The following is a 25744-nucleotide window of genomic DNA, read 5'->3' as shown; positions in this document are numbered from 1 at the left end:
GGTAGCATTGTTCTGTATGAAGAATCTGTGTGAAGGTAATACTCATGACAATGCTGAAATTGACGTTGATAAAGAGTAAAACCAGACAAACTATAAACGATATAAGCTTTATGATGTCGGTCATACAAAAGTAAGATAATTTTAAATTTTTTTTCGGGTTTATGCCAGGTTCAAGTGTGTGCGTGTGTGTCACACACAAACACACTGCTATAGCTTCTGACCACCCGAGCATTGAGAATTAAGGGTTTTCTGGGACGAACACTGCACTAGGGCTTTCTATAGCTCAGTCGGTAGAGCACCGGTCTAGCAATCCGGAGGTCTCAGGTTCGAATCCCGATGGAATCCCATTTTCTTTGCTCACTTTTCCACTAATAATTTATATTCTTTCTGGTCAGTTTATTCTGTCTTTATTTGTTATAATTTTGAAATGTTAGAATTTCACAACCAATTTCTCAGTGCCATGTTTTCACGTGATATTTGGAGACATGCAATGACGTCATTATCACACGACTCTCGCATCGCTCTCTGCGCAAAGATATATGAATCGTATAATCATGGAGATGGGATCCCACCTCCTTGGTTAAACAAATCATGTTTCGGGTGATGATTCATCGTCTGCAATTTCTTTCCCACCTGAAAGTGACCGGCGCTCGATCGGTTGAAGTATAATTGCACAGTTTGATGTGAATTGGGATAAAATTCTTATTGGCTGCATGTCAACAAGGGGATATGGCGATTTCATGTTGTCTATGGTTTTGTAGGAGACTTGCGGAGAGGTGACGTCATTAACTTTGCCAATTTGAGGATGTGTTTGCCACTTGTATCATTGCTTTGTGAAAACACGTAAAAGTTTGAAGTTATACCCAGAATTCTTACTTCTTATCCGATTTTTATTTAACCTTATATACCGTTGTATTCTATTAGTCTGATTTTACTCGGTACAATGTCATGCCAACTTGAACATGACCCGAAATTGCACTTGAACAAAGTAGAATGGCTTTCGAAATATCATACATCAAACTAAATGTACAAGTCCCCTCATGGGTCCCAGTTTCATTTGGAGCTAAAGTTTGAAAAGAGGGCGCCCTAAAGGAGACACACGCAGAATGGCTCTGAACCGAGAACTCGGGAATTACATTGTACAATGATAATAATTGCAATCCCATAGTATAGTCATTGTTGCGTCATCACACACTAAGTACAACGCGTGCACAAAGTGCATTATCATAATCATAAACATAAGCTATTAAAATCGGATTAGCATGACAGCTGGGTCTTTTGAGATACATTCTAATGTTTTAAAACATAAATATTCTCTTAGCCTAGATTCTTTGAAGGAAACAAAAACAAAAATCAATAGATAAATATTGAAATAGGCGTGGTGAAATTCGTCGAAGAAAGTGTTTTGGTTAAAAGCACACCGACACAAGATCTCATCCCACTAAAGACAGTCAAAACGTTGAAAGACTGTGAAAACATAAATTATGAAGAATCTATACTCGTGCTGCCGCTAACACATCAGAATTTCTTTTCTTTTCCGCGCTGTAATAGAAAAACAAGGCATCTTTTGTTTTTACTTAAGTTACGAATAGGCTTAGAAATTAAATCACTAAAGGTCAGGAAATCATGATGTAAATGTACGGCATACACATAAATGCATGAAAAAAGCATCTTTACTTATAATAATACACCACCGATTGATCTATACTCATTTATTTATTTATTTATTCATTTATTTACTTATTTATTTATTTATTAATTCATTCATCTATTCAACTATCTATTCATTCTATTCACAGATGTTAATTGTTTTGTTCACTTCCGTCGGCCTTGATAGGGTGGTTTGTACTGTATATATGACGACTTTTTTAAAGGTATATTTTGAGACTTTTCTGTGTATTTCTTTCAGATGAGGCCGCTGCTTCGTGACACACATGTGGTTTTATTTTGAGTCCACTGCAGGAACTCTTGGATTAATAAGACTCCATGTCGTCAACCTCCCACTCACGTCAGTGCGCTGATACGGGAGGAAATCACACTAGCGGAAGTATGAACGGTGTCTAGACGTGTACAACAAAGCGAAGGGCCTATTATAAACATAGCATATTCTATACACGAAATGACATTCCTCATAACTATACGTACACCGTGCAAGGTAAGTTTAAAAGTGTTCTTTGCAGCAATTTGGGGAAGTACGGCAGTCTTTTAAAGGTCAATTCGGAAAATAAAAATGAAATGAAATACAAAGCAATAACATCTCATAAGGTTCCACTTTGGATGACGCATGCTTTCATTCAACACGAGATGAATAAATACCACTGTCTTATACCACCAAAACACGACCTGAGGAGGAGATCTAAATGTTCACAACCGTCTGAATACGAAAGGAAGCGGTTATTCTTCAAAACGACGCAAAAATAAATATCTTGTAGGACCCTATACATTGCATGATAATGTTTTGCAATTGTAATAGACTTAAAATAACAGGGAGGAAAAAAAAGAAAGAACAACAACAACAACTACAACTTGTCTCATGGGAGCGGCCAGTGACCTACACTGTGAGGCTCGTTCGTCACACGTGTGTGGAGTTAAGAATAAAACAATTCATAAAAGAAGAAATTATATCGCATGCCCTTTTGGCAGAAATGCTCTCCTAACAATAATGTCAGAAGCAACTTGAATACTCCGGATACATGTTTCCTGTTCGACGAAGTGTATAGGATTATGACATCATCAGGCCACTAACTTTTATAGGAAAGTTTATTCCCTTTATCATTCCAGTGAAAGATGTGAAACTTTGGCAGCCTTTTGATAGCCTTATTCAGCCATACACACGAGATCCTTAAAACATCACGTACGCAACCAGCAACAGTCAGTCCTTTGTCAAATCATTTCAAAGAAGTAACGTGGACTACTGCATGTGTATGTATAATAATACACCTCCAAAAGTAGCTTCATTTTCTAATATAGGCCTATATATTATGCTGGCCCTCTTTTATGACTTACCAGCTATAACATCAAATTTACCGTTAGTTCATCGTCTTTTAAAGGAAGTATAAACACTTTCTCCTGTATCAGTAACTTCGCTTGACACACGCATATGGATGAATGAGATAAAGTTATTATTTTTTCCTAATCACCTGTTCATCGTATGTTTTGTCGTCAGTATTGTCCATTGTGTATGAGATCCTGTAATGTTGTATTATGTAATTTTTGTTTAAAGATTGTTAGTTAATTCATCTGACGGGGATCAGCCGGTGAAAAGACTTTAAAGGGATGGTACAGTATTGGTGGAGATGAGAATTGGGCTTTTAACTCTTTGTGAGAAACCAAGAAAACACTTATGAAATAGTACAGAGTATACCATTCTAAGAGGAATTCAAAGTTTATTTGATGAAAATCGGGTTTGGAATGTAACATTCTAAGAGGAATTCAAAGTTTATTTGATGAAAATCGGGTTTGGAATGACTGAAACATAAAAAAAAAGAGAGATCGTAAAAAAATTGTGGGTCCCACACTTTATTATAGCTTGGTTTTTGATATCTCAGCCATTTCAAAACCAATTTTCATCAAATAAACGTTGAATTCCTCATGGAATTACATGCTCTGTCATATTTCATAAGAGGTTTCTCATTATCTCACCAAAAAAAAAAAATGTTAGAAACCTGAAATTAGGTCTCAACCATAACTAAACGATCCCTTTAAGCCTAACTGTTGACTTGTCCACTTTCAATTTGGCATATTATATTGCATCTTTGTGCATGCTGTAAAGGTACAAATATTGTGATGTTTGTGTCTTCTTATTATGTACTGTACTGTACAGTGGAATGTGGGAATAAACGGATTGAATTGAGTAATGATGTGATCATGCATCACAAAACTAACAAAAAGTCGCAAGCCCTGTTTTTACGTTAAACTCTAAATAGGTGACATAGATCAACCTTGTCAATCTTGAGTTTTACATATTTTCTGAAAGAGCAATTATTCTTCTTGTACATTGTTCTAAATGTTGGGATCATAAAACGTACAAAGAAGAAATTTGGTTTTTAGCATTATTATTTTGTCTAGAACACCTTTTTAGTATAGAATAATATGATTAGGTATTCAGAGACGTCTTTTCATTTCTTTAAAACCCTGTACACACTCTTCACTTACTACTCTGTAGTACTTTTACAAGGATGATGCTAATGCTAATGCACACTCTTCACTTTCTACTCTATAGTATACTTTTGAAAGGATGATGCTAACGCTTTGAAAGTTGGTATTACTCACGGACCATGTTTTGATAAAGCAGGATTGATTTCAGCATCTGATAACTCCTTTCATTGTTGTTGCTATTGTGTTTTACATGCTGCCCCCCCCCCCCCCCCCCCCCATTCATTGCACAGATAGCTGAATATAGTATACGGCTTGGGCAAGATTAAACGACCCTATATTTCGGAGCCTATATTTTCTCAGTCGTTAAATTTATTCATGTGTAGCAATTTTTGTTGGTTTCGTGATGCAGGGTCATACACACACACATACACACACACATACACTCACTCACACACATATGTTCACATATATTCACATATATTAATTGTGCGTATATAGATTATAAATGATTATTATAATAATATGCGTACAAATCATATAATATACAAACACAGTGTTGCAGAGGGATTGTTACCTGATCAACGAACTTGAAGTGTTGTTACCTTAATCAACAAGCTAATTTGGAGCCAGATTTGAAAAGCACTGTTGTTCCGGGTTTCTCACTGTCGTTCTTAATGTGTAACATTATCCACTATAATTTCCCACTTGACTTTTCAAAACACAAATATATCATTAAGCTCCTTAATGGCTCTGCGCCAATGAAATAGCCTCTCCGCTCCTCAAGTTATCATGGCAACAGAAAAAAAAAAGCGCCACCGGAATTGTCAATGACCGAGCAAACGCGTTTCCTCTCCAGCTAATTGCCTGTCTTGCTTAGGGAGCATTTTACAGAACGGATCGTCTAGCGTCTGCCTGTAGTCAGCCTGCCGTGTTGAACTGAATTATACCATGGACCTCTGCTCTGCTAGTAGTTCCATGATTATAATATATCCAGCTTTAGTCGAATGTCGTCATTCGTGCACAATGCTGTGACCACAACAAGCGGAAATTGAACACTTTTTACTCTTCCAAAAAAAAACACGAAATCTTCCCCTCGTTTTGATTGAGATTGTATTCCTATAACTTTTCACAATGGAGATACATGTTTGGTAATAGCTCCATGTTTTCACTTAAAGTAGGCCTACCATGAAACAGTGTATACGCACGTTGGGTATAGGTGGTGACGTCATCACCTCTCTATTATCTATCGACCTGCATACAAAATGTTCACTTCATTTTTATTTTGGCATGAAATCAATAAGAATAAGCTTTTTTCGCATACGATTATTTAGTCTTGTGATGACTAAGCAATGTTTCCCGTTTTTATAATAGTGGGAAAGGGGATGGAAATGCTAACTGAAAAAAAAAGCAATAATATTTTTCTTGGAATAACAGCGTGCTTTTATGCATGACTACAAAAACCAACATGAGAATTGTTTGGTGTTGACATCGATCATCGCATCCCCTAACTTATTTAGGTGTAATCAGGGAGGTATATAGAAGAGAGATCACTCTCTTCTACCTGGTGTAATTTTTACCAGCATCGGCGTGCACTATACAGGGAAACACTTAAAATTTTGAAATCCCATAACTTTCTTATTCTATATCTCATTTTGATGAAGCTATTGCCATTCTATTAGTGTTTGTTATTAGCCTATAAATATCAGTCAGTTTGAACATTAAATTGCACTTTCTAACGAAGGCCTTCACGTCCGTGCTTTTATGCTTTTCTATGATCTATATAATTGTTCGTCTGCAGCGCATATAATGTCACTGTATTCCAGTATATCTTGAGCGAAGGCTATACCCCTTCATTGACTGTGAATTCTTTCAGCACTCGAGGATTTCTAAACATCTTCATATTAAATACCCATTCCCGTGACTGACGAGGTTTTACCTTACCGAAAGTCTAACGCATGGCGTGATTACTTGTCTTGTATCGTATCAGGAATGTCCATTTCAGTATAAAGGGACGCGACAGTACACGGTGGGTACTTACGTAATTAGGGACATACGTCCCTAAGAACACATTTCAATACAAGCAGATTTAACAAGGTCTACACTGACAACGACGCTAAAAGCATAAGCTTTAGTTTACCAAAAGCGTATATTCGGTAGAATTACTTACCCAGTTTAGTAGTCCAAAGTGTGACATGAAGCTATCCATGGGGGATCGATCCCGTTTCCCGCTCATTCGCCTTCTTTTTGCACAGAACAAATCCTTAGAAAAGTGAGTAGACAAGAGTATATTTCCTCAGTGAAACTTTGCGAGAAAGAATGAAGCACACCGCGCAGAAGTTATATATCCCCGCTGCGTTCACAGCGCTGCTGTTGCTTTCACTGGTGTGGAGTGCTCGCACATCTAGAGACCTGCGTCGCACGCAGCAGTCGAGATAGCGACTTCCACATCTGGCAGATCCAAATTGTTCCAAGGCTAATTCGAAAAGGTCAAAGGAGTGAGTGGTCCTGTCGATTGTCTCTCAGCCGCTCGCCAACACATACGTGTTCTTCCGACAAAGTTCAAGTTCGGAGCTGCCGAAATTCTTTTGCTGCTGGACCCGGGGGCGTATTTGGGTTGACTGGCGTTAAAGCCACACACTGACGAGAAGCAGAGAAGGTTGAGGTAAACCAGCAGACAAGAGAAAGTGAATGGGAGAACGATATAAGGCTATATAGAGGACAACTTTTATATTCTATCTGTCGACCTGACTGAGAAAAGTTTTGAAACTTTGCACGCATCCTAATGAAAATTAAGTTCGAGCGTCGCAGTAGCCAAAATCGCTATATTCACACTTTGAGTTCATCACCTACGTGCATCCTGTATGATCATATCACTGACGGAGGATGCGTTAATCTGGTTATTGCGAGGAAGGGAATCGGGGTGGGGGGTAGGGGTGGGAAGGAGAGGAAGGGGCACGATATAGCCCCTCATGTAGCTAAGACTCGAGGAAGGGATTATTCCAGTCCTCGGTTGCCCAGCAGCACAAAATAATGAAAGCATAAAGAGGCATTCCAGACAAGCTTCATAATTTAAAATCATGTTGATAATAGTACATAAATCGACAGCTCCATGTATAGATTTGTGGAATTAATTGTGGTCCTTGAGCAGAGAAACTAATACTCTGAAAAAATCTTATACAAATTACACTGAACAGTGTTGATGACAGGAGCCTCACATAATTATTTCAGAAATGTAGCCAGGGTAATTCCATGCAGTACAATACCGCTTGCATAACAATTGAGTCCAGCTGTGTAGAATTTATATATGCATGACTTCTTCTTTTGTTCTGTTTCCTTGAGCCCCAACTCATGCATTCTTATGGTGAGGCTGCCATGTCATCATCCTTGTTCATTGCAATTTGTTATAAGCTTATTTTGAAAACATTCACATTCCTCATTCCAATCACTATAAATTCTGAAACTCTGTACTCAGTATAACTAATTTATAGTTGCTCAAATGTAAAAGTCTGAAAATCATCCGGAGTTCAGGGATCGGTGGTGTGTGGTATTGGTTGTGATCAGGATTCAGCTTATATATGATATATGATAATATATAATATATAGGACCTAATATATAATGTATAATATATAATATGTAGGCCTAATATATAATATATGATATATAATATATAATATATGATTTAAATATATGATATATGGCATATAGTATATAATATAAAATGTATAATATATAAGATATAAGATATGATATATAATACACAATATAGGGCCTAATTATGTAACATATATATATATGTATATATATATATATGTATATATATATATATATATATATATATATATACATACATGAGATGATATACTGAGAAACCACTTTATGAAGTGTTCCAAAGCATACAATACTAAGAGGAACTCAAATTGAATTTGGAATGGTTGAGATATAAAAATCAGTAAAACAAATGATTTTGATAAAAGGTGGGTCCCACCTTTTATTAGGATTGCTTTGATTGCATGAGTACTGAAAACTCATTCCGATAATACCGTATACATAATTAATAGTTTCATGAACATTAACTAAAAATGAAGATCAGTAGCATTCGCCAGGTTGTCCATTCAAACATTTTGTTGATTGGAATTCGCCAGGTTGTCCATTCAAATATTTTGCTGATTGGAATGATTAAGATTTCTTTTTTTTTAAACCCATCAACAGTTGCTTATCAGAATGTCATCTTCTATAACGGGCGATTTCCATCACTGAATTGCATGGTTCAACGCCCTCCACCTCCGGGAGAGTTAACTGCGTCTCCGACTGAATATTAAACTGCAGATCTATAATCGAAATGGATCTATATCTATATACAGATCTGTTTATTTCACCATTCCTTGGTCTATATTAGATCCATAATATAGCGCCGAAACAGAGTATCATGTATGGATACGCTCCATGTTATCATTTTATGGAATCATACAAGGTGAATTATAAAGAGAGTTTAACAGCTCTCCGTGAGCAATTTACATTGCCGTTATCATTCCGGAATATGATATCAAACCAGAGAAATACTATACCGTCATGCAACCCGTAACATTGTATTATGAGAGAAAATGGATATGAGAATGTTGCTCTTTTTTGGCGTCAGTTACAAAAGTCATTTCAACAGAGCAATTTGATACAAGATGAAAGACTCGATTTCAACAGGACTGCACTGAGTGTTGCAATCCTGCCGAATAAACCTTTAAAGGGATGGCACACTTTCGGTTGAGATGGGGCTTCAACGTTTTTTTATTATTATTTTTTAGATAATGCGAAACCTCTTATGAAATATGAAAGAGCATACAATTCTAAGACGAATTCAAAGTTTATTCGATGACCATTGGGTTTGAAATGGCCGAGATATCTTATTTCAGTGAATGCTTGCGCTGTGTTTTCCATCAATATCCATATATATACATAAAATAGTGTCAAGAGGCAAATAATAGGAAGATCATGTTTCAACTAGTGCTCGCTTTCAACTGGGATTTAAAACGTGCACTCAACCGTGTTTGTGTTAGTTTTTTCGGCCTAAGTTTATCGTTTGCATGCATGACGTTACATACATTGTAACATACTGCTCTGGAAATGCTTGAAAGATATAAATATAAATAAATAAATAAATAAATATATATATATATATATATATATATATATATATATATATATATATACATACTAGTACCCTGTATACCATTTTTTTTATCTCTTCTTCACAGCTATAGATATTTAATTTCTTTTATTCTATATTGTATTCCGTGAAATCTTGACTTTGGGGACAACATCATAAGTATAAATTTCTTTCTTTTAAGTTTCCAGACTCGTATAAATCGGAGCCAACACCGGCAGTTTAAACCAGAGAAACAGCAATAAACAGAAAAAGAAACTGTTTATGATGCTCTTATAAAGATGATACTTTGGAAACTCAGACACGATTAAACAAAAGCGTGTCGGTCTCCTATATGTGGTTGTTTTGTCAGCATTCGCGTCTTTGGAACGGACCGTCGCTGACTCATCAGCCGTGTTTTCGTGAAACTTTCCTCAAGCATATGATGTGACTCTATACCCTCACACTGTCAACACGGGTCTTTTCCCGGACACCGTCCATTATCATTCGCACGGTCCACACCAGGTGCTAGACGTTTTGATGTGCCTTCATCACCATCGAATGCTCTCAGCAAGCCAAACTTTGGCAATTCGACAGAACGCAGTCTAGATATTATGATGCCGTGTCCCGAACAACTTCCGGTTCACCCACGCAGTTTGCCTGGCTTCCGGATAAAACGGATTTTCTAGACATTTTTCACCTCAGAATGGGTTTTTTTCGGCTAAAAATCAACAAAGCGAGAGAAAACAAATAAACGTATTTTTTTGTATACCACGAATTTGTGAATGAGTGAGGTAAAAAGGAAAATAGATCACAGAAAATGGAGCGTATTTATACACCAATTCTGTTTGAGTACTGTTTTTTAATCGTAATCCCCCCCCCCCCCCCAGTTATGGTCGCCATTAGGTTACAGTGCTCTGAAGTCAGATTCATCTATGGAGGCACAGGATATACATAACTTTGCTCGATATATCTTATTAAATCATGAATATTTTGTGTAGGCCTATGTTAATAATGTAAGAAGTAATATCTTTGTCATTACAACTGTGTCGTCATACAAGAAGGACTCCTCGATGTACTAGATGTGCCATAGATTTAGTATCTTGACAGTTTTTCGCATACAATGTCGTCCATCCATGAACAAACAAATGAGGAAGCACACTTAGGACCTAAAATACGAAGACACAAATTGTAACGTTACTCAGTATACGTCTTTCCTATATACATTTATGATCTCAATTAACTGAAAACCATACCATGTACGTTCAAGGTATACTGAATATACCATTGGGAGCAGTGATTAAAAAAAATGTTCGATATTTCATCTGCAAATGGTAAATAATGCCTTTAAATTGTGCACGTGACCACAGCGTATAAGTTCACAAAGACAATCTTGCTCTCCATATTATAATCAGCTACACGACAAACATATATAACGACACTAGTAAAAGGAAACATGGAGGCTGGTGTGAATTTTCTTGGAGTAAATGATGACAAGAAAAAGAAAAAGGAACTTCCTCTGATACAGCCTGATCAACCCATCAATCTGTTCATCTGTACTTTCCACTCAGATTGTGAACTCTCGTTGCTAAGCACCTGTGGGGCCAAACAAAATATGGGTGACATATTTTGTAGATCGTGTGCCAAACAGGCCGCAAATCCACCGTGATCTTCCCTAGTCTTGGTCAAGCTTCTGATTTCAAATGTGAGCTTAAAAGACAAAACAAAAACAAAACAAAGACAGTGTCAAAAATTACCGTACTGCCGACTCTTTCCCTCTTATACATACATGTAGATAGTATTGTATTTCTGAGCGTTTTCCTGAATATAATCCTTTCTCCCCACGTGGACGCAAGATGAAATAGTATTGTGACGCACTCACAGCTGGGGAGCAGCGTGAAATGTGACTCAAGCCAAGGGCATTTCCAATGATGTACCCTGTTAAACACCCCCGATGATCGCATCGTTCGATTACGATCTGCGAAAGGGGGAGGATGATGACGTGGAACACGGTCGTCTGACGTCAAACCTGACAACGAAGACCGAAGAACTGGCTGAGATACGAAACAGGCGAACAAATTTTTGGACCGAAAAATAGGAAGATATTTTCTTTGTTCTGCAAACCAGCTTGGTCACAGCTGCAATCGTCTGCAAAGCGAAACCAGACCCCCGTTCACGGAGTGCTGGAATTAAATACAACAACAACAACAACAACAACAACAACAACAACAACAACAACAACAACAACAACAACAAAAGCAACAACAACAAAAGCAACAACAACGACAACAACAACAACACACCAACACAGACTCTTTTCACTCCCCGTTCCATTCAAATGTCTGCTTTGTCCCGCTAATCCTATGGAGCGAGGATTAAGTTAAATCTACCTTGAAGGGCTATAGAAAACTGTCTCAGATTCTTGGCTAATGTACGATACATGTATACAGGAGAAGATTTTTTCGGCCTATCTGCTGCTCGTCATGAAACTTATGTAACTTAGAGCCATCAGTTTCAGGAGCTTTCGACAGTAACAGAACATGAGGTCATTCAAACTGAAGGTCCGTATCGGCTACCCCCTCCCTCCCCCCTCCCCCCCCCCCCCAAAAAAAAAATCCTCATAAACAACAAAATTATCCCCCTCCCCCCCCCCAAAAAAAAAAACCCACAAACAAACAACATCAAAAGCATACATACATCACTAAACTCTTTTTTGACCTACAAATAAAACAAAATAATATGTTACTACGGGTGCAGTCGCCCCTCGCCTGCGTCGACTTTGCATAAATAGAAAAATTGGCAAAGTCGAAAAAATTTTGTCCACCCCCCCCCCATGAATATACAAACATGTTTAATACTCTTGACCTACTTCTTTCAGAAAGCAATAAGCATAATAATATTATGTCAGTACATCTTGTACATGGTAACAATTCAAAGGAATGTGTGCTTTTCACTTAAAATTGAATTATCTTTATACTTTCTTAATAATCGTTGTTTTTCATGCATGACGTCAAAAGCTGTTGTAGTCTTCTCATACAGCGATGGCTGCATCGAAACTTTAAAAAAAAAAGCATACCTTTTGAACGGATTGTCCGATTTTCGTCTTAACTTTCAATGATGGATTTTATACTATTGTGTACTAATATTGCTGCATTCACTCACGGCACATCCAACATTGTATTTGGCTTTCATTCCCCTCTGAAGACTTTGTCTTGCATAAATGAGTGTATATCATTATGTTAATTAATGCCAGTCTACGTTCACTTGCACGATTTTGTATCCTCATATCTGTGATGTCAGTCAATTCTATAATTCTAAAGCTAGTCTCATCCTTGAAAATTTGTCAGGATGCTAACTACTATTCGAAGAAACTGTCCTTATCAGATGAATGAACGACAAATCGACATCTTGTACCACTTTGAATTATGTTTTCTTTTTCTTCTTTGATGATGGAAATAAATAAACGATTGAATTGAAAAATACGTCATACATGTAGGTCTACTTGGAATGTGGTTATTGTTGGTTCAAATGTATGCATAATATTATAGCAAAACAGGCAGGGTTATTAATTTGTGAAAGGAGTGAGAACATACATGTGTGAGAGAGAGAGAGAGAGAGAGAGAGAAAAGATAGAAGTAGAGATTCCACCCACAAGCATCTCGTAAACGGAAGATTCGCCCGCCTCGACTTAACTGATCGCATGAGCATGCGCACAATATATTATTATTGTGTCTGCGTACAGCGCACTTCATGAGCGCGAAGCGCAACGTTCCCTAACTTGCGGCCGGTATCCAGGGCCTTGGAAGCTCTACAGGAGTATATCCATGCTCTCTGGTTGTATCTTAGCCTTGTTGAACATAACATACATTGAAAGCTAAATCTTACGAAGGAGACACAGCTATAACTAGGACGGGAGAAAATCAAACTAACGTGGGAGAGTGGGAGATTTTAAAGGTATGATATAGTATTGGTTAAGGTGAGGATACAGCTTTGAACTTTTTACAAGACACTCAGAAACCACTTTATAAAATGTTAAAGAGCATACAATTATAAAAGGAATTCAAATTTTATTTGATGAAAATTTGTTTTGAAACAACTGAGATAACCAAAAACAGAGAAAAACAAAACGATCCAAATAAAAGGTAGGTCCCACTTTTTTTTTTTTTTTTTTTTTTTTGGGGGGGGTCGCTTTGTTTTGGATATTACAGCAATTTCAAAACCACGTAGGCCCTATTTTATCAAATACACTTTGAATCTAGCTGAGAATTATATGCCGTTTCATATTTCATAAGAGGTTTCTCATTACCTCCAAAAATCATCATCAAAAACGTTGGTAACCTGAACTCCCATCTCAACCAAAACTGTACCATCCCTTCAAGAAAACAGGCTCAAAGCGAAAGAGTTGGGATAAGGTCATAAAAAAGGGGTACAGCTGTATATACTTGTACATCTGCACATGTAATACTTTTACTGTACATACATGCATTTTCTTATAAATCTCACATTAATTCTAGTACTGTGTGTGCATGAGTACCACTGAACCAACTCCTTTTCACTGGATTCGAGCAAATCAAAAAGAAATCCTGAGGAAAATTATGAAAAATGGCGACTTCCCTCTTTTTTTTTCCACTTTAGGAAGATTATAAGTAAAAGTGGCAACTTCCCTTTTTTTCCGTTTTAGAGCTCAACGACCCACGTTGAGAAAGTTTCTGCTCACCGCAGAAACTCTACAAATTCAAACATCGCAGTTTTCAACATTTATTCCCAGGTCATGTTTGTCATAGAGGCCTAGGCTTTCTCACTCATTGTAACATGAAGAGCTACATTGATGTAGGCCTATAAGTAGACCATTCATCCAGCCGAAATTAACCCATTGCACACTGGAACCTGGTGGCCTGTGTATCAAGTCTATGGGGATTTCAGAAAAGGACTTGAAAGGACATTCGACTTAGACGATCATTCGACTCATGCGAGGTCGTCCATGTGTACAGTACAACCTCGATATAAAGAGATCTGATACAAAATGTATAACAAAATTCACAAAGGTGGTACAATTGAAACCATGGTTTAAGCAATGGACAAAGACCGTAGTTTTGTATGAGGCACCAAGTGTCGCATGGCCTATTTCATTACGAAATCAGTCATTTCTAGAACATAATGTTAACACTTCATAATGAAATGAACATTTTGTCGATGAAATGACTGATTTCGTAGTGAAATAGGCCATGCGACACTTGGTGCCCCATACATAACTACGGTCTTTGTCCATGGCTTAAACCATGGTTTCAATTGTACCACCTTCGTGAATTCGTGCCAATGAATCTATATCATTTGCTTTGTATTGTTTACTGACTACAATGTATTGGTACAATATAACAAAATATCTGATAAAGTGTATAAAGAACAAATTGTCTTGGTCCAAAGGATCTCGTTATACTGAGTTTCCACTGTATCACCATCATCATTAAACAAGTTTTGTGCATCCATGTTTGGAATTCAGAATCACTAGCTCGTACCGTTATTCCCATCAGCCCAACATAGGAGCCACAATGAAAATTCCCTGCCATTTCTCTCTCACCGTATAGCATCAACATCTAGCTCCAAACTATCACTCTCCTAGGCATACAGTGTAAAGTAAACATCTGTGATACCAACAGGTGATACCAATAGAAAATAGGACGCAATTCAAGAAGCATGTATGAAAGGGATCTCTCTTTTCTTTTATTCAAAATCCGTATTCCCACAAAGATTAAAGCTTTCTTGACACAACACCATGTGGAGCGTTAACCCTGTCAGTTCAACTGTCCTGAAATGCCAGTGACCTTTTGTACAAACAGATTGCAAAAAGCAGTGACAGGCTTGAACCAAGCCCATTGTGACAGGATGCATGCCAGCTAGTCTCTTTTCAATACTTGTGGAAATTTGTATTAAAAGGCAGGAATGTGCTCAGTTGCAGTACATGTATTTAACCATAATGGCTCAAAGCTACAGCTTATGTATGTTTGAGGCACCTTACATCTGCCATTGGCATTTTGTGCAGTTAAGTTGCCCATAACCACGTCAGATCAAACACTCATGATCATGATTCATATGCATGCTTATCTCAATAAAAACTTGACATCATAATAACCCCACTGAGATACAAAATGCCAACTTCTATAAATGGTATCTGTCCCCTCCCTCACCCTGTTAGAGATTAAGATAATAACAAGTCATGGAGAAATTCATCACAAAGACATGCAACTGGTAACAACTTTCTAAAGTAAAGAGTGAATAAAATACCCCGATTGCATGGTAGGGTGAGAACCATTATTTGCTTACTTGCCTACAGAGTGTTTGCAGAAAAACAATTTTTGAAGCACCCCCCATAAAATGATTTACAAGTTTTAGTGTTCTTGTGCCAATCTGGTGATTTGAAAATCTAACATCTTACCTTCTAGAATCTACTCAATATGGAAAATTCTCCATAGAGTTTAAGATCAGTTGACGAAATAAAGTATGAACAAAACCAAGAAATATTACCAAAGAAAGAAAAACTATACAGCTATTATTGCTACATCATATGTTCAAAATGCCCTTAGTAATATTTCTTGGTTTAAATCTCATATTTCACAGTGAAGTTTACACAATAGACAAATATCTATTACATGATTTAATCTGAGATCAAGTGACATGTATTGTACACAGATACAACCAGCCAACAGTGAAGTCGGCAAATCACATGAACGTTTCTGTGAACTGGTTGATGCAGTACAGGGCGTGCAATTTACACAGGTCCATGAAGATACACTGTAGCTGTGTACAATACCCATCAGATAGTCTCTGATTCAATCAAAATCTAATTAAATCAACAAAGAATCTTTCTAATCTATTCTTCTAGTAAGAGAGAGAGAGAGAGAGGCCCTATCAATGCTTCTTGGACTTGGTCGAAAGAGCCTCATATTTTGACTTGCTGCGGAACCAGAGCAGGAATGGGATACCAATGGGGGGAATCGTCATGATAGCAAAAGCGGCCCAGTCCATCTGTAGAGGAAGGGAGTAGAAAAGAAATGCAAAGTTCAAGTAAGTCGATCTTTATGGGACTGACAAGAACCCATCGACTAGGGCGGTATTTGACTTCTGAATGTATAGAGGAATAACACACATACAGCTATTGAATGTATTTTAAGACTTTATCATTATCTTTCCAAAGGAAGGAGGTTGTTTTCATCGGCATTTGTTTGTTTGTTTGCAAAATAATTCAAAAAGTTGGGATTTTGAATGAAACTTACAAGAAAAGTTGATAATAACACAAGGAACAGATGATTAAATTTTGGTAGTGATCCCGGAATTCTTATTGATTTTTGAACAATTTTTCATCTTTCGCAGATAGAGGCAATGAACTTGGGAGTTTAAGCTGTGCGTATATGAGGTTTGCATGCGTACTCCTAAGGACGTGCTCTGCTCGGGCAAGGCACCGCATAGCTGGAACCTGAAGACGTAAACAAAAGGCTTCAATATTGGGAAATTGGGAGATTTTCAGCATGCGTGTACGGGTGGAAATAAGCTGCTTGGCGGAGGTCTAGCGATCTGCGCTCTCAGAGTGTTTTTTTTCGTTTTCACTGACTTACTTAATTATATGACACATATATGCCGTTGACTGATGCGGAGTTGACTGTATAATCAAAATACTACACGAGAGAAAGATAGACTTGGGTAGACATCCTCTATATGTGGACATCCAAAAGCAATGAAGGCAGTGATAGCAAGCTATATTTTACGACAACTTGTGTTTCCACTGAAATGTCACTGAACATGATCTAAAGGGGACTTACAGTCTGTAAATTATTCTGGAAAACCAGCCCTCCACATCAAGGACAATTTTAATTTCATGTCGTCTTCAGTCTTACTAACACAATCATGAAGTGTGAAGTCGGCATGTCTAAACAAATATTTCAGTCAGTTATCTCACGCAGTGCAATCGTTAACATACTCTGGCTTGTTGGGCATTTCCTAGCTTTAAAGGGAGTTTCAAAGAAAATATATATGGAGCAAAAATCAAATTAAAAGAATGATTGGGACCTTCAAATTAAGGTTTACATCCAGATAATCATTTTTTAATGTAAAAGTGAGTATCTTCAACTTTAAATTAACTCCAACTTACATAATGTGGTGAGAATCTCCTGTCATAATCTTTAACAGCTACGACACCGGCCTTTCCTGGAGAACTAGTGTATGCAGTCTGAAAAGAGCAAACATTGTATGTAAATATTGTTACTCTTCTGCAGATTGTATGAACATATAGACAGTATCACATGGGCAAAAGTATGTAAGGGGGGGGGGGGAGGCAGGAAACCCTGAGGGGTACTAACTTTTGCATCATGGTAGAAATATTAGAACAATAATTGATGCAAAATGCAGTCAACATATTTGTGACAGCCAACTACCAGCATTTGACCAATCCAAGGCCAAGGAATTCCAATACATTTGCAGATGTCAATTTTGGAGACAAGAAGTGATTTGGACAGCAAAGTGAGCACATACACACACAAAAAAATGAGACTTTGAGGTTCATGTCACCCCTTTACTTTGCTTTGCACTTTCTGCAAAAGGAAATGTAATGTCCTTTTCATGTGGCAAACTGAGGTTGAAGTTCAAAGTGAGCAGTAAATACATTTCTTTTTACCAACCCAGATGTACAAAACCTATGTAGAAAAGAAATACGATTGTAACAAGAGAAATCACAAATTCAATTTGTTACTGCTGCTGATATTATACATCTTAGCATATCATTCTAATTGAAAGTATGAACTATGTATTATATGACATACAGAGTAACACTTATTTGTAAAGTAAACAAAGTAAATGTAGTGAGAGAGAGAGAGATAGAGAATGAGGAACAGAGAAATAGAGAGAGAGATCATACCATCGGCTGAGAATCAGAAGAGTTTTGTCGCAATTTTGGGGTAATGAGTTATTGGTAGCTTATTGTAGAACTCAATCTCCTCTCTGTTAGGGTGTCAACTTTGAACTATTTTCATTTTTAGGAAAGTAAGGACCAAAAATTAAAACCACAAGGGTGCTACATGTACTTTACCCTATGTTTGGAACAGAGCTTATAAATCTACCCACTTTCATATCATAAACTTTTCATTTCATGAAAATTGATTGTTTAGTTTAAATTTACACTCAAATCTTAGAACGCAATAGTGCCCTTCTGGTTCTCTGCTGACAATATGTAATGCAGTGATAGGGACCTACCCTGGCTTCAGCTCCCTCTGATGGAATGTAGGTCACAACACCGTGGGTCATGTTGTAAAATCCTGTCTTGGTGGGCTTGAGGATGACGGCGTGGGTCACATTGCTGGCCGGAGTGATGCGGTCCCACTGAACCTTCAGCTGACCACTGACCACTGTGAACTCATTCTCATTGAAAGACTCATCATTCAAGACGACCTGGGATGCAGCGCTAACCAAAATGAATAAGAACAGCATAACATAAATTGAATAGCAGCTTGTTTACAAGTTTCACGTCTTTTCTTCTAACAGCATTCCCTTCTTTCTGTATCACACCTAAATTCAAAATATAAAGAAAAAGTTTTATTGACAACATGCCAGGACTACTGCATATGCCATACAGTTGTGAGTACCGGTATAATTTTTGCAAATTGGGACTTGTAAGATGATATCACAAGTGGTTAAATTTGTGATTGAGAAGCACAGTGATGAAATGATAAATACAGCTGCAAGTATGATCTCTTTTCCAGGAGAAGATTTAGTGATTTCCCACCTTGGGGACAATTTGAAGGCTATTTCAAAATTTGTGTCACAATTGGTGATATTTTTGTGAATTGTTACTTTTGTGAATATCAGTCCACTTGCAAAATACATGAAAATAAAATCCCAAAATATACCAAGCATACAGTAAAATTGGAGTACGGTTCCACAGGAAAAGATAGAGAACATGTATTTCATACCAATACTATAACATATACTGTAAAAGCTGAAAGTACAGTATAGCAAAATTTGTGCACTAAATGAAGATGAACTTTGCTTGTTCCTTTGTTCTCCGTATGGACATTGCTTATGATAAAAAAATATCATTTAAAAAAAAATCACAGTAAATCAGTTTTTTGCAATGAGCTTGCTACATCACTAACATAAACAACAATCAATTGCATATATATGTAAACATTTTTCATATGCTTAGATCCCTTTTCTTCACTATCATTTTTTTTTTCTTCTACTAGTACTACATTCATGTTGTTTCCAATGATAGATTAGGGATGAAAAACATTATACCTCTGAATATTTCTGTAACACTCCAAATACTTTTACCCAACAATTAATAACAAGACTCTAAATTTGGGCAAAGAATACACCTGTAGCAAAATGTGCTGTGTTTGACTATGTACATTTGTATAAAAACTGGTGGGAAACATTTAAGTTTGCATTTCTACAGTGTAGAACATCAGTATAACTATAAGGCACCTTATAAATGCAATTATTATTAGTATTATTATTACAGTGAATCCTATGGGAGTGTTTCATTGTTTCAACACTCACCTGCTACCAACATTGTAGATGGTGTAGAGCACTGTCATGTCCCTTCCCTCCACCAGCCACTGATTCAGAATAGTCTTCGATGCCAGGAGTCTGGCACCTGGCTCTTGGGCGCCCGCGAGCGCCACAAGGCAGGCTAATCCTATCAGCAGTGCAACTTTCATCTACAAAGATGATACAAGTTGATTTGTTTAATGATCAGCTGAAGCAAACCATGTTTCCTCCATGTGATGTTGATAGTGGCAGACACAATCTAGACATACAACTGTAGTTGGTTGTACCGTACGTTTCTAAAAAATAACAAGGCTCCATGCCATGATAAGTATGTATGCCTGCGCAAAAATCAACTCACAAAATGGAACCAGCAAATCAAAGAATGACAAACTGGACAAAAGGACATGGAATCTAGACATTCAACCCCTTAAAGTGCTACAAAATGTATGGTCTACTACGTAATAGTAATATTAGTATAGAACCCGTCTAGACATCTAATGAATGGCAAAAAAAAAAAAGCTGCTTTATTCATGAGCATGCATGTAGACTTCTAACTGTAAAATAACAAGTTATGAAATAGAAATTTATCATGTATGAAGTAAAAATAAAATTACCAAAGGCTATATCACACTGCACTGAATTGTATTCCCTCGGCTAACTGTGACCAGCCTGAAGCTTGGCCTTCTTCCTCACTTTCTTCTTCTTCTTCCATGTCTTATCTGCCATTAAATATTAGATTATTAACGTGTTTCAAGTGCAGGCAGCAGGCTTCTCCTTCATCATGCTTGACTTGACCGAAGGATCGGTCTGTATCTTGGCAGGGTCATGGGATATGTTACAGGGAGACTCCGTCTGGCTTCAGAGAATGCGAAGGAGGGCAGTAAAAATTTTCATAAAAATGATAAAAAAATCCTCTGCATCTGGACGGACAATTTTTTTTTTCTTAGCTTCGCCTTCATGCCTGCCGCTGCGGGGAAAATTATGCGCCGCACCGACTGTTTTTGTGTGGGAAGGTAGGTGGCTTTTAATTTTTTTTTTTATGGCTATATCCCCTATAAGTATACATGATAACTGTATCATTCTTGCTACAGTAGACTATAGCAGACTTGAAATTTCCTTTAGACTTTGATATAAACGTACACACATGTCTACCGCCACGAGTCCGAAAACGCGCTGCATGCTGCACGATGAGCAACTGCTGGTACATCATACACAAATTCAAACACATGGGACTACAGCTACACATATGTTCAACATTTCTCTCAAGTAAAGCAGCTTCCTACGAATTTATGAGAAGCAAAGTGAGGCTGAAAGATATTAAATCCTATATAATATCTTAAACATGTACTATTATTTAACTATCCCTCATTATTAAAGAGTACAAGGGGTATAATGAAGCAAACGCTAAGGACACGTACCTCTACGCATGTATTGTTCCGATCAGAAAAGACTGCCACTCAGGCGTTTTCTGATTGGTTTAATTTTGGCCTGGCTGAATTTAGCGCTCTGTAATCCCGAGACGGACGCGATATCTACCACCAGAGTACCAAGGAGGTTGCACCTGTACAACAACTCAAGGCAAGAATGAGAAGTAAAAGCGGCGAATGAGAGCGAATATTACATTTCGAATGTTTATTGTTTTGATAATGCCCCCAAGACTCATGTTTAAAGCTGCTATCCAGTAGATTTTGTGCAATATTTTAACAGTGTTTATGAACGGCAGCTGAATGTAAATGAACGAACTACGTATTTTGCTCCCATAACCAGTAAGGCGATTATTGATATTGTTTGTGATTTCAAGAGTGGAACGAGCGCAGGATATGACGGGATTGACGTTAATGTTGTTAAACGAATCATTCATCTTATTGCCTCGCCACTTTCATCTATTTTTAAAAACAGTAATGCTTGTGTGTCTGATGGTGTTTTTCCTGATAGACTAAAAATTGCGAAGGTCGTTCCTGTACATAAGAGTGGGAAAGTTGATGTAACAAACTATCGCCCGATTTCTGTATTGTCATTGTTTTCTAAGATTTTTGAGAAATGTCTTTATAACAAATTATATGATTTTTTGTCTTCGTGCAATATTCTGTCAGATAACCAATACGATTCGCATCGATGGCCCTTCTTGATTTCATAAAAAGCTTCTTTAGCTTTAGATGATAAAGAATAATTTGTTGGATTATTCCTTGATTTAAGTAAAGCATTTGATACGTTAGATCGTTCAATTTTGTTAAGTAAATTATATGATTATGGAATACGCGGGAATTTATGGTATTTGTTTGAGAATTATCTGTCTAATCGATATCAGTTCGTAACTGTGGATAATCACTGTTCTTTATATAAACCTATTTGTTGCGGAGTGCCTCAAGGTTCAATATTGGGACCATTATTATTTTTATATACATTAATGATATTTGTGATTCATCACAGTTTTTGAGTTTTATACTTTTTGCCGACGACACCAGCGTGTTCATATGTCAAATAGTGATATAACAGTTTTAATCGACTCATTTAATGAGGAATTGAGAAAACTGAATAAATGGTTGGTTATCAACAGATTAGTTTTGAATAGTAAAAAAACGAAATATATGTTATTCACCAATAAAAAGGTAAATGTTGATAGCATAACTATCAAATTCAATGATAATGATATTTCACACGCTGTTTTTATAAAGTTTTTAGGTGTATATATTGATTATAAATTAACATGGCGTGAACACGTTGGTGCCGTCTGCAACCGCGTAGCGAAATTGTGTTGGTGTGCTTTATCGTCTTAGACATTTTCCGAAACGCGTATTGATTATGATATATTATGCTTTGATATTTTCTCACATTAATTATTGTAATGTAGCGTGGTCAAAATGTTCCGATTGTTTTATGAAAAGGTTATTTGTATTACAGAAAAAAGCAGTCCGATCAATTTCAAATGCCCCTTTTAATGCACATACATTGCCAATTTTCCGTGAATTACACATATTGAATGTATATGAAATTAATACACGTATGTTGAACACGGCCATGTTTATGTACTTATGTTCCACAGGTTCGCTGCCTGTAGTTATGTTAAGAAAGTTTATAAGTTAAATAATATTATTCATGATTACCATACGCGAAATTCCGGTCACTTTCACCTTTCTTTGGTCCGAACAAATGCTTATAGAAACACTATCTTTTTTAAAGGTCCAATCCTTTGGAATAGTTTACCGCTTCTTCTTAAAAACATCCCATTCCTTAATGGTTTTAAACGTGCTTATAAAGATCATCTTATAAATGAGTTTGTATTCTTTCTGTCACTGATTTGTTTGTAAGCTACTTTTGTATCGTTATCTACTTTTTTATGATTGTAAAGTTGTGCTTGTGTGTTGTGTCCTTCTTGATGTAATATCTTATATTTAAGGGGTTGTTTTCTTGTGTCATAAGACTTTAAAGGTCTTTTTGTTGATCCCCATTCACACGAAACAAAATTTTCGAAGTTTGTAGTTGTATATGTTCTTTTATTTTTTATGTATTTTATGATGAATGAAATAAACTGAACTGAACTGAACTGAACTGAACTGAACTATACTAGTACAGTGTACTTTCTTATTTTTCATTGTTAATAGTGGTATGTAGTTTGGAGGAGGCCTACAAAATGAACATGAAACTAAATGAATGAATAATAATTCATTGAAAGTTTTGTTTACTTTCTAAATAAAACACTGTAGCAGATTACACAATTCCTATAGGCACTCTATACTTTTTAACCAACTGTAGGGCCTGCCGTGTGGATCATCACTCCATATTAAAGGGATTGTACATTTTTGATTGAGCCTCGACCTAACTTCAAGTTTCTAACATTTTCAGGTGAGATATTGATAACCAGTCATAAAATATGAAAGAGCATGCAATTACAAGAGGGATTAAATGTTTATTTGATGAAAATTGGCTTTGAATTGGCTGAGATATCAAAAACAGAGCAACCCCAATAAAAGGTGGGACCCGCCTTTTATTAGGACCACTTTGTTTTACTTTGCTTTTTGATGTCTCAGCAATAAACGCAAAACTAATTTTCATCTAACAAACTTTAAATTCCTCTTAGAATGGTATGTTATTTATTATTTCATAAGTAGTTTCTTGGTATCTCGCAAATAGTTAGCCCAATCCTCATCTACACCAAAGTATACCATCCCTTTAAAGTTAGCTTAAAGTTGACTATAGTCTCGGATAAATGATCTCTAGAGGTTTCATGTAGAATCTGTCCTGAAATGGGGGGAAACGAAATTATGTGACTCTAATATCCATATGTCTGATCCTACTTTCACATGTGATGATATTAAAAAAAAAAATCATATTCACATACTCATATTAATTGGCACCGCACCTGTCTCCAGTTGAGTAGCCTATGGCCCTCTACACATTGTCCCGCCCCCTTTTTTAATCAAACCAATGACTGAATATACATAATTAAAGTATAGTCTTTCCATCAAATCACTGTTGGTGCACTCGTGGTTCGTATTGGAGTTTGGATAAATTTATCATAGGGATGCGTTTTAAAAATGTTCAAAAAGGGTTATAGTCTGGTAGGAATGGGGGGTCCCCATGCACCCTCCGAACACATTTTTTAACTTACTTTTTTGTAACCCTTAGGGTGTCTAGTTAATGAATTTTTTTGTTCCCAAGAAAAAATCGTGTCCCATGGGGGTCATTGGCGGCCATCTTGGCAGCCATCTTGGATTTTCAGGGAAAATCATGAATTTCCATAACTTTTGAACTACACAGCATACAATTACAAATAAAGCATTTATTCAGGATAAATGTGACATGAGGAATCGATTGAAACGATTATTTACATGATTGAAGAATAAATTGAAACAAGAAAAGCCAAAAACTATGACAATTTCAGTGTCATTTACACCGAAAAATACCCAAATAGTTTTACTTTTGAATTACATAACATCCAGAGACAATGAAAACATTTCTTCAGAGTAAATACGGCACGAGGAATCGTTTGAGATAGTTATTTACATGATTAAAGCAAGTTTCATACTAGAAAAGTCCAAAAATGCAAGAAAAATTTGTGTCGTTTACTCTAGAAATTGACCAAATAGTCTATATACATAGTACATGACAATCTCAGACCTCATAAGAGTGACTGACCACTTTGTCTTAATAGTCTTGTAGTAAAGGGGGATCTTCATACACCCTCCTTTTTGGTATCCCTTAGGGTGTCTATTAAATGATTTTTTTTTTGTTTTCAAGTAAAAATCGTTTCCCATGGGGGTCATTGGCGGCCATCTTGAATTTGCGAGGAAAATCATTAATTTCTATAACTTTTCACATTTCCAACAGACAGGGACAAATAAAACATTTCTTCAGAGTTATAGCATGAGGAATCGTTTGAGATAGTTATTTACATGATTAAAGCAAGTTTCATACTAGAAAAGTTCAAAAATGCGAGCAAAACCAGTGTCGTTACTCTAGAAATTGACCAAATAGTCGATGCATGACAATCTCATACCTCATTATGAGTGACTAACCACTTTGTCTTAACAGTCTGGTAGTAATTGGGGGGGGGGGGGGTCCCATGTGCCCTCCTTTTTGTATCCGTTAGGGTGTCTTTATGATTTTTGTTTCGTTTCCAAGTAAAAATCGTGTCACATGGGGGTCATTGGCCGCCATCTTGGATTTGCGAAGAAAATCATTAATGTCTAGAACTTTCCAACATGCAAGGACAAATAAAACGTTTCTTCAGGGTAAATGTGGCATGAGGAATCGGTTGAGATGGTTATTCAAATGATTAAGATAAGTCTGCAACAAGAAAAGTCCAAAAATGCAAAAAAAAAACCAACAAAACAAAAACAGTGTCGTTTGCTCTGGAAATTGCCCAAATAGTCCATATAATATACATGACAATCTCATACTAGTACCTCATAAGAGTGACTAACCACTTCTGTCTTGAAGGAATGGGGCATCCCCATGCACCCTCCTTTTTTGTA

At 36.8% G+C, this 25744-nt stretch overlaps 1 protein-coding gene across 1 annotated transcript; it reads right to left on the bottom strand.

Moving 5' to 3' along the window:
• Positions 1–15782: 15782 nt before the first annotated feature.
• On the bottom strand, positions 15783–21222 carry LOC139718563 (translocon-associated protein subunit beta-like). Its single transcript, XM_071630030.1, has 5 exons — positions 21188–21222; positions 19779–19939; positions 18474–18681; positions 17377–17454; positions 15783–16256 (listed from the first exon to the last, which is right to left on the bottom strand). The coding sequence occupies exons 2-5, from the start codon at positions 19937–19939 to the stop codon at positions 16140–16142; spliced, it is 564 nt and encodes a 187-aa protein (XP_071486131.1). The 5' UTR covers positions 21188–21222; the 3' UTR covers positions 15783–16139.
• Positions 21223–25744: the final 4522 nt, after the last annotated feature.

This window comes from Diadema antillarum, unplaced genomic scaffold (genome assembly GCF_040938485.1).
Source record: "Diadema antillarum isolate AM-2024a unplaced genomic scaffold, OU_Dant_1.0 scf00000097, whole genome shotgun sequence".
Taxonomy (NCBI): domain Eukaryota; kingdom Metazoa; phylum Echinodermata; class Echinoidea; order Diadematoida; family Diadematidae; genus Diadema; species Diadema antillarum.
The sequence above is the reverse complement of the archived record's forward strand: the minus strand, read 5'-3'. Positions and strand labels throughout refer to the sequence as shown.